The sequence below is a fragment of the Pholcus phalangioides genome, unplaced genomic scaffold, assembly GCF_987345545.1.
Source record: "Pholcus phalangioides strain wild (caught in Gottingen) unplaced genomic scaffold, Ppha-v1.0 ptg000015l_1, whole genome shotgun sequence".
Taxonomy (NCBI): domain Eukaryota; kingdom Metazoa; phylum Arthropoda; class Arachnida; order Araneae; family Pholcidae; genus Pholcus; species Pholcus phalangioides.
This window is the reverse complement of record NW_028301608.1, coordinates 43,189,337-43,206,039: the sequence shown is the minus strand read 5'-3', so window position 1 is coordinate 43,206,039 and position 16,703 is coordinate 43,189,337. Positions and strand designations below refer to the sequence as shown.

Here is a 16,703-nt window from a genome sequence, read left to right as displayed (position 1 = left end):
AATCTGTTTCTTTTGCAGATGTCTTCAATCTTTATTTAGTCATAAGCACTGTCTGTACCCATCATCAAAAGAAGATTCACTCGTTTGACATGCAAATGCATGAAATCGGGACGATTTCAATACTTGAATATAATTTGTGCAAGGTGTTTAATTGGAACGTTGATCAATTGCTTGTGAGCACTATGGGTGCTTCAGAGAGCACTGTGGTGCTTGTGAGCAATGAGTTGAAGATGCCTGCCTTTTGAGTTACTGAGACAATAAAGCCATCTATAGAGTGCATGGGAAGGTTTCAGAGGCCAATTCGTGTACATCAATACCATATTGATCAATAACATTGCACTATCTGCATGTTTAGATTTCAGTAAAGAAAAATAAAGTTACTTCAAGTTTGTGCTTAGTCTTGACAAGCAAAGAATGGCAGGTCATTTGAAGAGAAATAGTTTTATGGTTAGAGAAAAAAGACTATGATTTCAACAGAATTCCATAAAAATGTTGGATGTACCAAACTTCTATCAAGCAATTTTTTTACGCATCCTGACTTTATTCTTAAGTTGTATTTTTTTCAATTATGGTCAGAAATGAATTGTATAGCAGCAATCCCAAAATAAGTAGCTTTCAAAAAATTCACTGTTTTGAGAATATTTATGCTCCTGATCAATTTGATTTCAAATGAAAATTTTTTTCAATTTAACAAATAAAAAATTGTGTTTCTTTCAATTCATTAAATCAGGGATTAACTGTACTTTAAGCATTGATTATGGAGATGACCTGCGGAAATGCAGTTATTAATTCTATATTATAGTGAAAAACTCAGAAAAAATTAATCAAAATGTATTATTGCATACATAATCTTACCTATCCATAAATATGACCTCTGGAAATTCTAGCTTATTATGAATTTTTTCAGGTCTTGCTTTGTGCTGATTAAATTGAAACCTTGATAATTCGAATAAAATGACTGGAGGCAACCCTGTGAACCAACTCTAAAAAAAATGAATAATTTGCATGTGTTGTTTTAAAACAATGGGACTAAGTACAATAAATAAATAGTATAAATAGTGTTTTCAATATGCATATCCAACAAATTAATGTTTGTGAATTTCTCAGTTTAGTTCTGGTTCTATCATACAAAACCAGAACTAAACTGAGAAATTTCACAACATATATCTAAAGTGAAAGTGCAGATACCTCTTGTACAGATTTAGTTGTGCCATCATTACATGATTCAATTTCTTGGGCCATGGCTGAGTCCAGGCTCTCATGGATGTCATTAAAACCATTTACTTGTAGAGGGTATTGCCCAAATGCCTCCTCATTAGAAAAACTATGGCCTGAAATGATTAATTGAAAATTATCATAAAAATAAGAATCCATCTATAATATAAATGACAATGCATTTTATTTTATTTTTATTAGCATCGTATCTTTCTTACTTTTCATTATAATAAACTTCCAGAATTCTTACTTTCCAGAAAATAAAATATTCATACCAGTTAGATGCAATTGCCTTGCACCTGAATTCAACAGTCCCCATTGTTTTATAAATCAGTGCATGTCTTCTTCAAAGAAAGCTTTGCACTGTGAGAGCAAACAAACCACTATAATGTCTTTTACCTCAACATCTGAGGCTCACCTCCATCCTTTTAAATGCTTTCTGGGAGAAAATGGCAAAACCAGTGTTATCCAAAAAGAAAAAATGATTTTGCAGAGTAATTTCACTTCTCTCCAAAATTTCAAGGGGGTCGTTTTGAAAAAAATGGTTTTTTTTTCTATGAGAAACAGAAATTACTCTATTAAAAAAATTACCTAAAATTTGTAGTACAGCAAAACCGATACGAAACGGAACGTCAATAGACTGAAATAATATTCTGATTTAGACAGAGTTCTGTTTTATAAAGGTGCAAATAAAAGCCCTAATCATTGAACAGACTATATTTTGATTCCGTTTAAGACTGGTTTCCATCTCACACAGGTTTCACTGTATTTTCATTACTCAATGAAATTTGGGAGTGAAATTAAATTTCATGTGTGAATCCCACACCTAGATGCGTATTGGCAAACACTGGCCAAAACATGTGAAAGTGATGGGTCCAGACTGTTGGGAGGATGTTTCAGTATATTTCCCAGTGGAATTTTAAAAGATAGGTTATTTGCTGGAACACATGGGAGGGCACTATGATGCATAAGTCTAAAACCTGCAATTCTTGTTTCTATTGAAATGTCATGCTGTATGCTTGACTATTGAATGTAGCTTTATGTTTAATGAAACAGCTGAATCTTATCAAGGACTATTCACTCCAAAAGTATAACTTAATGCGCACACAACATCACCTACATTGCAAAGTGCAAAATCCCACACTCAGCTTTCACAAAATGAGTATGTTTTTTCAATAACCATTTTTGTCACCTAATAGTAAAAGTCAAATAATCATTCATACTTATAAAAAAAAAAATTTCTATATTTTTTTTAGAAATAATATTCAAGTTTTATAATCATCCAGAAAACATCTTTTGTACAAATGCATCCATAAAAAAGAATTTATTATTTAAATACATGCAACCAGGATCTGAACTAGATCCTGTATCTGTATCGGGGGCAACTCACCGATACTAAATTGATACATCTGTGCTGTGTACCAATTACTAGACTTTAATTTCTGATTGCTCCCCCCCCCCCCGCCACCAGGTATGCCCATGAGGGCATGACTGAGGGCTTTTATGGGGGGTGTTTCTCAGAAGTTTTACAATTAGGTATCTTTCATTTTGAAAATATGAAAACAATGAACTGACCTTCATTCTGCCCTTCAGATCTAAAGTGACCATAGAATAATTCTAAAACTGGATTTTTTCTTTGTTGGGGAGAATCATCCATCACAGAACTGAAAGAAAAATCATGAAATATAAGAAACACAGACACGTAACAATTTTTGTAAGAAGAATCCTAAAAAATTCCAAATCTGAATACGACAATATTTTTAAACTGAAAGTGTAAATAATTGAAGTGCAAAGAATTAGTAGGAAAAGAATGAAATTTGAAAACTAAAACTAATGAGGTTATTACATGTAAAAATGCATCAAAAACAGCATAAGAGTATTACTTGTTTTGTGGGTTTTGATATCGCGATGCATCATGTTTGAATGCTTCTTCCAGCCATTCAAGAAGCTTATGACTAAATTCACTAACATCCTAGACAGAAAAAAAATAATACATTTATAATGATTCACTAAAATGACATAAATATCATGAAAAATAAATATTGAATGCCTTCGCAATTTATTGAATAATGAGAACTCAGTTATCCAAGCCTTGATCAACAGTGTTTCAGGTTATTCATGATACCATACAAATTGGCAACCCATGACATGCAATTGTGATTAAATTAATTTTTCAATATGAAAATGGTTATACAGTCCTTTTTTTATGAGCTGACAGGTTTTACAAACTAGCCTTCTGGTCCTGAACAATATTTTAACATCATTCCTATTTAGGAACATTCAATTTCATTTTTATTTAGGAAAATAAAATTTGAGTCCACTCTCAAGTTCATACAAACTAGCATTGAAAGTATATTTGAAATTTAATTGATGCCTGAAACTAATCATTTAAAAATTTAATTAATTAAAAAAGTGACTCCCCTTTCTCAGTTTTTGTTTGTTCACAAAATGTGGCCAACATACATTCAGAGAATTATTAAATACAACTGGCATCTGAGTAAAATCTAGTTGACTTACTTTCTTTTAAACTGAGCAAGACACCAGTCTTATTGCCATGGGCAATTTGCTACAGAGTTGTGCCAGAAGTGTGTGTGTACCTAACAGTCTAAGTGTGTATATAGTATTGTGTGATTTTTCAGTGCCACTACCCATATTTCAAATTGTGAGTGAAGTGTAATTGTGGTTGGCTACAATTTGTTTTATGTGGTTTCCGAAATGTTCAATCATTGATCGAACATTTCGTAAACCACACTGTGGCGCCGGTGGGGTTCGAACCCGGAAAAAAAAAATCTTGTTGACTGGTCCTGCATTTGACAGCTCAAATTTGAGCATGTGTGTAGAAACTCCAGTACATTTGAGAATTTCATGTAGCCCCAAAAAAATGCAACAAGTGCATTTAAATTAATTTCATCATATTTTTTCACCACATTTGTGCACCACTATATTGGAAATTAATTACAGATGAGCAAAAGTTGGATGTGAGTGATTCTCACAAAATAGGGCATAATTGTATCCCCAGCAAATTACATTGAGTTTTGAAAGTTTTTTATTGTTTCTTATACAGTAGAGTCTCGCTTATCTGGCATAAACAGGCTGACAGAACATGGAATAAACAAAAGGTGTTGTCTATCAGGGAGGTGCTAAGAAAAAGCCCATTAAATGTCAAACTATGTTATAATTTTACACATTACAAACCTAATAAGCATGATTTAAAACAAAGCAACAAAAAAAATTAACTGAAAAAATGAGCGTCACAATTACAGAATATTCTGAAGTTAAATACAGTGCTTAGAAAGTTCATTCCTGTGATGATTTAAAATATTTTTGATTGTAGCCTGCTTTCCTGACAAGTGCAGTTTCTTCGCTGCCCAGTCCAATCACCTTTACATACAGCATCATTATGTCGATTCCTGCAGCTTCTTGTTGCTCAACGTATTTAATTCCAGTTTCTAGAGAGCCTTAACTCCGTCATTATGTGAAATTTTGAAAGGCTCAACAGTTAGGGGTCATTCAGGTATTACGTCAGCATCGGGGGGGGGGGGGGTTTCGGACGGATTTGCTGACTTTTGATGGCAATGGAGGGAGGGGGGTTTGAAGGTTGCTTACGTCATAAACCACCCTTTTTGAAGATATGAAATATTCTAAGCTACTGACGAAATTTTGCTGACAGGGGGGGGGGGGGGTCAAAAATGGCTAAAAATCTGCTTACGTAATACTTGAATGGCCCCTTAGTGCTTGATCTTGATCAATTTCTTTGTCATCGCAATTGGCTACAGACACAATTTCTTAATCAGTTATTTCATACTGATCATACTCCTTCATCATAGTCTAGAGGGGTACGCCACTATATAGCCAGGGTAACTAATTAGCTGAGGTAGAATTGGGAGTAACAAAAATATACTATGCTCATGGTCGCAATATGCAGTTCTTGTTGTTGATTGATGCGCTTTTCTGCTTTTTGTTTTTTTTTGAGGTGGGGCATCAGATTGTAACATTACCATTTAGGGCCCCCACGGAAAGGGTCCTTATTCTTGTCATTTATATCAATTTTAATTTGTTTCACCTTATTTTGTTTAAGGGATAGATCGGCGAGATCATGAGTCGCGATCGGCCTCCATATTTATTTTATGTTGCCAGATTTTGATATATTTTTGTACAATATTATTTCTCTCTCATGAAGATACGTGAATCTGATGCACAGTGTTCAGTACCACACCTTCGACCTTGTGATTGCTTCCTTAATGAGGCATTATGGGAATGCTCTTGTATAAATACCAGATGCATAGCGAGATGCTCACTTTCGACTGATTCCTTTTCCTTCGAAACAGTTAATTTATTCTAAGGCATTTCGCCTTGCTGAGGCGTACGTCAGTTGGTCTCTCAATCATAGTGATGCATTAAATGTGGAAAGGTGTGCTTCGGCACCTCTTGTGACTCATTACCTGTTCTCACATGTCAATGAAACGTCATATTGGTTCCATCAATTAGTAGCAGACCAGCTGCCCAGGGCCTCTCCCAATGTCTGCCTCCAGCCATCTCCTGCTCAAATGGCAGGCCAATAAACTCAATGGGCACCTGAATCCACAAACCAGGCTCCAGGGTTTTCACCGACTGTAGTGTGTAAAGACCAATGCTTGACAGTGCCATGTTGAACTGTTTTGTGGACGATGTGAACTAACATGTGAATTTCCGGACAAAGTGGTGAGAGCATTCTATTTTATTGTTTTAATGCAATGTGTTGAGGGAGAAATCTAACTTTGATAACTATTCTTAAAAATGTTATACCAAAATTCTAATATTTACAGAATAAATGTTCCTTATATAACAAACGTATAGTATCTTTCATTGTTGTCCTCTGGTCAATGATCACACTGGATTTAACTAAATAATGATCTGAAAAATGCAACAGCTTATAAACGTTGCAAGATAATATGGAATGTTGGATAAGTGAAAATCAGATAAATGAGACTTTACTGTATTTACTACTTGTATACATGTCTCAATGAATATCCTACTCTATTATGTTTCATGAATAAAATGCCTTTCTTCGGACATTAAGTAACCAGCAAAAAGGTTTGATCAGAAGTCAAAGGGGATAAAAGTTAGAAAATCCAGATGTATCTTAGTGACAACATTATGCAGCTTTAATGCAGTTTCAACTGAAGACACTACTTTGAAACTACATCTAATGGTTTAACAAGATGAAAATGAATTAGAAATATGTTGTCCCCATAAAATTTTAATACAAGCAAGGGCAAATGAAAATGGAAAAGACAAAGAAAAATATGCAGATGAGAAAAAAAATTGTAGGACATTGATTGTCCAAGCAGGTTACTGAATGAGCTACTGAAATTGATAAAACGTATTGTGAATGTCTCTTTTCAAGAAAAAAATGCTAAGTATCTTTATCAAGTTAATGCTCAATCAAATATCAGAGCGCAACAGGAGGATTTCTCTCTCTCTCAACATACTTAAATTAATTTTTTCACCATGGATTTCCACGACTGATATTTTTATGAATAAATTTAACTAAAAATTGACCACATCCTTTATATCGATATCTTGATTTCTCCTTCTACCCAGAGCCACACCTCAATAATTCTATAACAAAACATACACATAAGACCTTTTGCAGGTTCACTGCAATTTTGATTTGGGTTACAACCATTTTAACCACCACTGCCCTCTCTGTCTGGGGAGTGGGGGGAGGGGAATGATGCACCAGACTTTTTTACATTTCTTTTGCACCTCTGTACAATGCTAATTTCCCTGAATGATCACCTTTTATATGTCACTCACTACTCTTTAACCAGTTTTTTAAACACCCAGCCAAGTCGGGCTTATGATTTTATTAAATTTATAGAAAATTTCATTTTTAACGTGCCACACAAAGTATGTTTATTTTATACACAGAATTAAATATATTTGGTGCCTAGATGATCTATGTATGCAAGTGTCTATTAACATGCATATATCTCACAATTCATCCCCAACCCCTTTTCTTTTCTTTTTTATGTACCCAAGTATTTATTTGTATGCTCATGGGCTTCAGCCTCAAGCAGAAATAAAAAAATTTATTTTCCTTTCTTTTTTACATTTATTTTTTAGGCAAATGTGTATTAGGCATTTTGTCCTTTCTTTGTGAGAATGACCCTTGTGTATTTATAATCCTCATATAAAATTCATCGATCAACCTGCTGATTTTCAGTGGCACTGCTGTCAGGAAACGCCTCTTTGAGCTCTTCCAATGCATGTGAAGGATCCACATATTTTCTTTTGCTGCACAGCATTAGTGCAAACAGCTTCCGTAGCTCCTCCATAAATGCAAGATTTCGCCTTTCCTATCAGACAAGGAAAGAAATCATTATGACAATTGAACATTAAAAATAACATTCACTTGCAGATTAATTAATTTTTTACATGGGAATTTATGTTTCGAATAAATGCAAAAAAAAGTATGAAATATTCAATTCAGGAACCTTGGTTTCGGCTACTTCAGGTTCCCAATAATCTTTGGGCGAGAAATGAAGAACCAGTCGACGAAAAACTGGGAGATGAAACAATGACTGTAAAAGAAATTTAATATATGGATAAATATTAAAAAATATATATATATATATATATATATATATTTTAATTTAATTGCTGTTCAAAATACGGAGAAAAACAAAATTCATTTTGTGCATAGTTTATGAAACAAAAATTTTTTTTAAATAATTTACATACAATTTTTCTTTTGATTAAACAATTTAAGATTAGAAACTGCAGCAAAAAAAAACAAAAAAAAAAACAACAACATAACATAAGCTGAATTAAAGGAGAGCATGAGTAGTTCAAATTACTCATTTTTGCTACTATTTTATTAATTAATTTCAGTTATTTTGGAAAAAAAACTCAGAATGACTAAAATAAAAACATACCTGTATGACAGCAGAGAACCAGCAAGTGTTTCCAACATTCTTTAGTCCCACTGGCCAATCACTGTTTCTCTTTCTGTCATGAGGATTAACTGGGTCGAGCCATACTTCCCCTCTCTTTCTTTTTGTACCCACTGCTTTTGATTCAGCAAGACTTGCTTCTACAACGCTGTAAAATGATTTTAAAAAAATGTTTAGCAATGTTCCCCTGAACTAAAGCAACTATGTTTTTGTTTTGCATTATAATTCTATTCAGGTTGTTGTAACGCCCTCTTAAAAAAACTCCCCTTCCCAAGAAGTTATACTGCTGAAATTCAGTTACATTGTTCTCATGATGTGGCAGATATCAAATGACGATTACAGTTAAGATCCAATTTACAATTCACTATAATCTAAACAAAATGTTAAGTAGCACACACAGCTTACTATAAAAGTTGAATTGGATAATAACTGACCATCCTCTTAAATTATTTGATAGGAACTACAAATGACCTATTAACGTTTTAAAAAAAGAACTATTACGTGGAAAAATATTTACATGTACCCCAACATTATTTTGGCACCCAGCACTTTTTTGGTGCATAAACAGAGCTCCAATAGCACAAAGCACAGGCAAAATATGTTATTTCAGCATGATTAGACAACATTGTGAAATTATAATTTTTTTACCAGGTCATTTACTTTCTTCTTTTCATACATGCACCACATGAGGTGCCACTTCAAGAAGGATGATATGACCCTACTCATATACAGTATAATTCGATAAAGTATATAATAAAATGTTTTTAGAGCATACTTTTGAATGTTGATTCAGCAATATAACTACAATTCAGAGATTACTTGTAATAAGGCGCAGAAAAAAAAACTTTACCGACTAATATCTTGGTCTTCCATTGAGACCTGTCCACCAAGAACTTTCTGGTGCTCCTTGAGAGATAGGGCAATAGCTCTTTGCAAGTCATCCTCTTTCTCTGAGCTGTCATTCGTAAGATCAATGACACCAGGATTACTAATAGATAAAGCTTCATTTTTTAATGACTCCGGTACATCTGGCAATGGATCTGGATCGGTCATCTCTGTTTGCTGTAGAAAAACCTAATTTTAGTAATTTCTCTGCACTGTCCCTATAATCCACTGCAGTGATTTGCAAAATGAATTAGGAAAAAAAAAGTAAATTTATTTAAGAGCTAATGCTATTCTGACATGCACATGAGATACAAAAAACATTTTCTAATTGATAGCATATCATATATACCAATGTCATAAAAAGTTAGATCAATAAAGATATATGTTAAATCAGATAAAATATACTTATGCATATAAGTACATCAATTTTAAATAATTGTAATACAAAAATCATTGCCAGATTATAATGAATGCATCATGTAAGACCATTATGAAGAGAGCTTGAAAAGCAGGAAAAGTTATTGTAACAGTCCTTCATTATGACGAATAAATTTTCAACATTAACACAATGACAGTGCATTTAAAATCATTTGTGTAGAATTCTATTGTGAATGATTTACTCTGTCTTTCCCATGTAGGGAGTGATTATCTCTTCCAGCGTGAGCCAAATTTGACACATTTTATTAAGTCCTCCATGCTGCTAAGCTACACTAAGCATGTTATCAAAGAGCTTGGCGGGACATGGGTTTAAGAACTCTGCACTAGGGGAAGTTAATGCCGTTTGAGAGGAAGTTAAAAATGGTTGCAAAGGATCAATTTGCCATTTTTTTTTCTATGAATAATTTTAATTGTCTACAATAAAATTGTTGTTAATATTCTGTAAATGGGTGCACACACACTTTTAAGAAGAACCAGAAAACACTGGAACTTATAGCTAGATTCTCATTATACCCATACTCATTCACTATATCTAGAGGGACCATATGACCTGTATTTCATTCCTGTATTTTTAACAGTCCTGACTTTTATTTTTAATGAATGTCTTTTTTTGTTCAAAGCTTACAAGTTTGTAATCTCAATTGAAATCCTGTATAATGATAATTTTATAAGCTATAAATATTAATCTCATATAATTGTCATCTGTAACCCCAATGTTTTTTCCTGAAAAAAAACCATCTTAATTCACTGCAATTTACCATAGCCTTTTACCTCTCATTTGTTGGGAAGTTTATGAATAATTACCAATTTTGCCTAGAATCAGCCACTTTTGGTGACAATTAACCGTGTTCCCCACTTTCTCATACTTAGATATTACAATCCCGATTAATATTTTTTCTCAATGAAATATGGTCACTCTAGTTTTAATAATGTGATCCTTTTATTCCCAAGGGATCAGCACGATCTGTCAAGAGCATTTGTTAGTATTAGTAGACATCCATGCCTGAGTCGGGATTTAAACCCAGACCTCTCTGCAGAGTGAGAGGCTAGCTCCCTAACCACTCGACTGCCAGGCGGCAGAATCAGATTAGTTATGTCAGATTTTCTCTGTACTAGGTTGATTTTTTTTCAAAAAAAAAAGAAGTAAACTCTTTGTCCAGATTCCAATACATTTAAATACAATAAATTATATTTACATGAGCAAATGAGAATCGTACCTGAGATGAAGCTCCTTCATCTACTAAAATGTTGATGGCATGGTCCAGGTCATACAAACCAGATGCATTCTTGCTTGCTTCTAGTGCTTGTCCTAGAACTGCAAAATCACTAACGCCAGTGATTTCCTTGAGCTTATTTAATACCATCTGAGAGTTTGGATTCTTTAAGGTGAAAAACAAAACCTTTAACCAATTGCTCATATGAAAAAACACTATTTACCAACAACAAACAAGTAAAACTTATCTTTTAAATAAATTATCTATTCACATTGTTATCTGCTAAATTTATCATCAGATAAGCTATCTTTCAGATAATTATATATAACATACTTATTTATGAATTGAATGCATCATTTTTTAATTCAAGTTGTTTTAACAAAGCTGCCACGGTGACTAATAAATTGGTATCAGCACTAAACTTTTTCACATGTGATCATCAAATTTGAGTTTGGGAACAATGCAAAATTTTAAGAATTAAGCTAGCATATGTATTAACATAAACTAGTGGTCTATAGAAGAAAATGTTTTGGGCATTTTTCTCAAGGAAAAAAAAACATGCTTGACTATTAAAAAAAATTGGCTATCGTTTCATGTAAAATGTTTTTATTACTCCCGCCCCTAATTAATACATGATTATATTAATAACCACTGCAGAGAAATTATTTCAAAAACTGATAGAAAGAAATATGAATTTCAGGCAAATGATAGCAATATAACCCCAATTCAGACTTATGAATATATCTTTTTCTGAATTGTTCACATGGTTTGTAATAGGAAGCATAACATTATCCCCCTCCCCACACACACATGCAGGTAAATTCAATGATCTGCTCCCATCACATAGGATGATTTCAAACGTTGTCCAATAAAGTCCAACGTGATTTGAAGTGACGTAAACATTTGGTTTCATGTTAGTCAATGGATTTTATACACAGTACAAATACAACGCCACAACAGGCAAAATGCCCAACGAGGTGGCTGATAAAAAGATGCCCATAAAAATATGGTTGTCATATGTTTCAAAAATACAGCAACCCAATTAAAAATGCAATTAACACAAATTACAAAGTACAGTACAAATTACAGTAGAGTATCAATTATCTAAAACAATCGGGTTCTGGGGGTGTTCACATTACTGATTTTTTGGATAACTGATCATCCACGAAAAAAAATTGTACCAGTGCCACAGGAGCAATATGAAACAAAGAAATAGTGATATTAAACACAAAACTGCATATTTTTAGCATCACACATCTTACAAATAACTTAAATACAGAGAACTTACTAGCCTCCTCTGGCAAAGTTCAAAATGGCCATCAAAGTTTGCTTACAGTTCAGGAAAAGAAGTGCAAAATTTTCTTTTGCTTCAGAGCTGAGATGGATTTTTTTGCCAAGTTAAATCACACAAACGTTTCAAAGACAGTAATTGAACACAGCATTACATTATTCTTGTTTTTCTAACCACTTCATAGCTGTCTCAAGGCAGTGAATTTGCCGACTAGATGCTTTCAGTTAACCAATGTTTTGGTTGATGGATATTTGGATAATCGATGCTCTACTCTACCTTTTAAAATTTACTCAATGCCTACTCTAAAATCTTAAAATAGAATTGGCATAATTAGTCAATAAGAAATAAAATAAAGTGGGAGGGGCAAACAAATAAAGTTAATCCCTAGAAAACATAATACATCGTATAAATAAAATACTTTATCTTCATCCCTTGAATATTTGCAAAGCTTTTGGGGAGAATCTATTGTGATTTTCACCATAGATCATTCTACACTTTTTCTTAATTGTTCCAAAAACTAACATTGCAATAGGCCACTGGCTTGACAGATATAAGAAAAAAATTTCCCAGGAGCCAACAATACTTTTTTTCCAAGAAAAACAGACGAAATAATTTTATTCCAGTTTTTCGTGATGTTTCTGTGTTTGTGAAAACACTTAAATAAATTCCAAAAATTTTACAGTTGTTACTTTTGTTTTCAGACTCCAAGTGTTCTCTCACACAAAACACACAATTTAGGTGCCAACACAAATTTTTCTGTCACCCTGACAACCCGAGATTTTTCAAGGCCTCCAATAAGCTTCACATCAATGTGGGTTCTCAGTGAACTCTCATTTATTCATTGAAATTGAACATTTTTCAGAGAACTTATACAGAGCCTACAAGACAGTTTTAATCATCTGTCAGTTCATTTTTTAACTCCTTCGCATACAGGCTGGTTCCCTTCCTTCATACATACCAGGGTTTAAGCTGGATAAAAAATTCCTTTCGCAAAAAAGCAAAAATTGGGGGAAAAGCTTTAGCAAAATGCTGCAATGCTATGCAATGATTGATGGCTGGATGTCTTACTCATTTTGTAGCTCCTGTAAGCATTTTTGCAAAAGTGGCTACTACTTCTTTCGCATTCTACGATTTTCTTTCGCATTTTGTGAAAAATGCGTCCGTATCTTAAACCCTGATACATACATAAATGGTTCAAATACTTCCTTCAGAAAGGAAACTGTTTATGAGCTGTGTTTGAGTCGATCATTAACAAGCAAAATACCAGAGATCATCAAACAAGTGCAACAGATGCTTGCAGATGATCAGAGATTGACTTTTATAATGATAGCGGATGAGTTGGAGATTGGGAAGTCCCCTACAAACTTCTTTTTGCTACCACAGCTCAAGATAGTGAGGAAATTCCTACACTTTGTAGATGTACCAGACATTCAAGCAAAAGTAACATCATTGCTTTAGGCGATTCCAAAGAAAGCTTTTGCTGAAAGTTTTCAACATCCATTGTCAAAAGTATATTGTAGCTTATCAAGATTACTTTGAAGGCCAATAAAGGTATTGTGTTTTTATCTTCTGTTTCCTTTATTTTCTGAGACAATTCACGAAACTTTTGGAGAGTACCTTATAGTAGAAAGATTTTTTATATTGGGGGGGGGGGATCACTAAACATTAGTGTAGTAAGAATGGGGGAAGGGGAAAAAACTTCTATTCATAGGGTTACATGAAGCTTCACAATGATGAGAAAAGAGGTGAAAAAACAATGAGAGCTAGCATGAATTTCTTCCATTTGCATTTGGACAAGATATCTCATCTGTGATGATTAAGGAGTTAATAGAAATTTTTTTAATTCCAGAAATGTGTACATGTGAATAGTTTCACTAAATATTAATTTGCATAAACTTTCTAAAAAATAGTTGTTCAATAGCTACTAAAAATGATAAGCTTTGTGTAAATGATCAATGAAATCAATAAGAGGTAATGGTTGATAAAATCAAAAATATGTATTACAATATGCAATAACCAAATAACTTGTAACAACTGAATTTGATGCAGAAAGAATACAATAAATTCAAAAGTATTACCTGAGTACCAAAATACTGCAAATGGGACTGCTCTACAGTCATCTTTGCTAACATGTACACATAATTGATATCTAAATACGTTTCTCATATATAAAGGACAATTTACAGCAGATTCTGATGATCCTAAAGAGAAATTTTTTATTATTATTCTCTTGACATAATTGCAGATGCAATATTTGTGAACACATTTTTTTTACACATAAACAACAAAAACTACTTTGCTTACAACATAAAATGTAATAATAATCATAACATTAATTAATTAACATCATAATAACATTAATTAATTAACATCATAATTACGTTTTATAGGCCTAGTCTTTGATGTGCACAGTGGATATGGGACAGTGCACAAATATTTAACCACCGAAAAAAGAGGGATAATCTTAGTTGTTTGTATTGGCACTAGCAATACATAATTTAGATTTAATTTTTTATAAAATACAGAACCAACACTTTCAAAAATGTTCACCCTAACCTTAATGAAAAACAAGGGAACATATGGGCACTGACTGAACAAGCAAGAATTTCAGAGCATTTATACAAATAAAATTGTAGAACAGCTATAGTACAATCAATATTTCTTTTGTTTAGAGACTTTGGAAATCATCTTTTCAGCCTGTTGGTGCTTTTCTTCCATTAGCTATTATTATTATGGTAAAACCTGTTTTACTGACACACATCGGGACAAAAAATTTCTTCCAAAGACGGGCAATTATTAATCAGAGTTTGAAATGCATACTTTTATCAGGCAACAGAAATCATTATTTGGCCGTAAATGACGGGTGACTGTTAAGAGGGAGTTCTTACTGTATTTCCTTCAGCTTTTATGCTTTTTTTTTTACTGTTGATCTGTTTTGTCTCTGTCTTAAGGTGAAGTCCCCCACAGAAGTCACTATAAATAATAAGTTTTTGTGTTAAAAAGAACAGATTTGACTGCATTAGAATTTAGAAACTTATATGTATCTTTGTTATGCCATTTATACAGTATTTCACTTTTGCTTTTTTCGTCAGAATATATATCTCGTTTCGGAACTTGTTTAATGTTTCCATACAAAATATGTCACAGAAAAAGTCAGGGTAAAACCTAGAATTTACAACCAGAAGAAAAAATTTTGAAAACTTTCAACATTTACAAGCATTGCCTATAGATCACACATATCATGTGTGCGTTCTTTTGGTGTATGCCAGCTGACGTAATGGTAGTGAAGTCAAACAGATTGTTATATCTTTTGAACATCTACACAAATTATATGCTTTGTTTGACATATGGTAGCTAATGGCTTGTCATATCTTTTAAAGACAAAGTATGCCATGTTTATTTTATAAAGAGTGGTTGAGAACCAGTTTGGTGCACTGAAGAAGAATATAGATAGCAAGATATTTTCCCTAACAAGCTTAAGACGACCAACGATAGATCGCACCTTCATTTCCGACCCAACTCATTAATGACAGTAAATTGCAGTATAACGATATGATCAGAATTAGTGTTTAGTGAAGTGCACCACATTTCTGCAGATTTGTGTGGTATCTGCGATAACTCAAAAATGGTCAATGAAAAGAAGCAAAGAAAACCACATTGAAGGAAAATGCAAGATATTCAAAAAACAAGAGCTGAAAAAGAAAATAAAGTTTTAAGATAGATTCAAACCAGCCACCAGTACAATGCTGATCCCACATGGGCCAATTTCAGATGCTGATAGTAGGTCTAATAAAACATTGTAGATCAACCGTGGCAATAGCACACACAGGCGCAGTACATGACTTTTGCCTATAATCTTATGCCATACACTGAATAAACGTACAGCACCATGTACATATCCCAGCATTTATCATAACATATATATGCAGAACTTGGTCTTCAAATGGTACAATTGCATCATCCCGAAGTGTTTCTAGATGCAGGGCTATCTTAAAGCATAAGGCTACCCAGACACAGCCTGGGGAGCATCAGGTGCACACGACACTTCCATGATGAGATTCGGAACCACAATATCGAAGAGTAAGTATGTAAATTGGTAGGTAGTACATTCAGCGATATAGGTGGTTGGGGGGGGGGGATATGAAACACTTTCTTGTCCAGAGGTCATCTATGATATTATTGAAATAGCCACGATGGATGTTAGCTACTCAGACTTCTTTATATTTCTGGCAGATAATAAGATGATATCAATCAAAATTTTGATCAAAAACATCACTAATTCGAAGGGGGGAGGGGGTTATGAACTCATACATATTTTAAATTCATGGTTCATTGATACCACAATGCATTACAACTAACACATGCAATGGCACTACACAGGTGTAATTTAAAGAATTCACTAATGGCTAGCTGTTGTTTATGAATTACGGAATTCTTACACAAAACCACATGCACCTTGATGTGACCTTTCCAGAACTGACAAATCAATTCATGGCCGATTCATTTCGCCCTAATAATAAATCAGTTCGTCAAATAGAGTCGAGTATAAGTGCTGTTATATTGTTTTTATACCTTATTCACGGACGGACACAATAGATCTCAGTTAAAGTCTCGAGGAATACTAATGGCATTTTTAGATTAAACACAAACACCACATTGGCACGCCCTCTCAACACTGTCTTTTCAAGCACGTGGACACATAAAAGAAACAATGAAAAGGTC

General features: G+C 33.5%; 1 protein-coding gene across 4 annotated transcripts in view; it reads right to left on the bottom strand.

Moving 5' to 3' along the window:
• The window catches only part of LOC149076058 (ubiquitin carboxyl-terminal hydrolase 25-like), a 39,152-nt gene that overhangs the window by 22,101 nt on the left and 348 nt on the right, over positions 1-16,703 (bottom strand). For 2 of the 4 annotated variants that reach the window (XM_089243584.1, XM_089243583.1), the window contains exons 2-11: positions 14,060-14,182; positions 10,694-10,855; positions 9,004-9,215; positions 8,136-8,301; positions 7,695-7,781; positions 7,410-7,556; positions 3,099-3,187; positions 2,791-2,879; positions 1,189-1,331; positions 856-983 (exon numbers count right to left, since the gene is read on the bottom strand). In XM_089243584.1, coding sequence (XP_089099710.1) covers positions 856-983; positions 1,189-1,331; positions 2,791-2,879; positions 3,099-3,187; positions 7,410-7,556; positions 7,695-7,781; positions 8,136-8,301; positions 9,004-9,215; positions 10,694-10,855; positions 14,060-14,113 — 1,277 coding nt within the window. In that variant the 5' untranslated portion in view covers positions 14,114-14,182. Of the gene's footprint in view, positions 1-855; positions 984-1,188; positions 1,332-2,790; positions 2,880-3,098; positions 3,188-7,409; positions 7,557-7,694; positions 7,782-8,135; positions 8,302-9,003; positions 9,267-10,693; positions 10,856-14,059; positions 14,183-16,553; positions 16,642-16,703 lie in introns of those variants that run through there. The other 2 variants (XM_089243582.1, XM_089243585.1) reach the window with 2 other exon arrangements.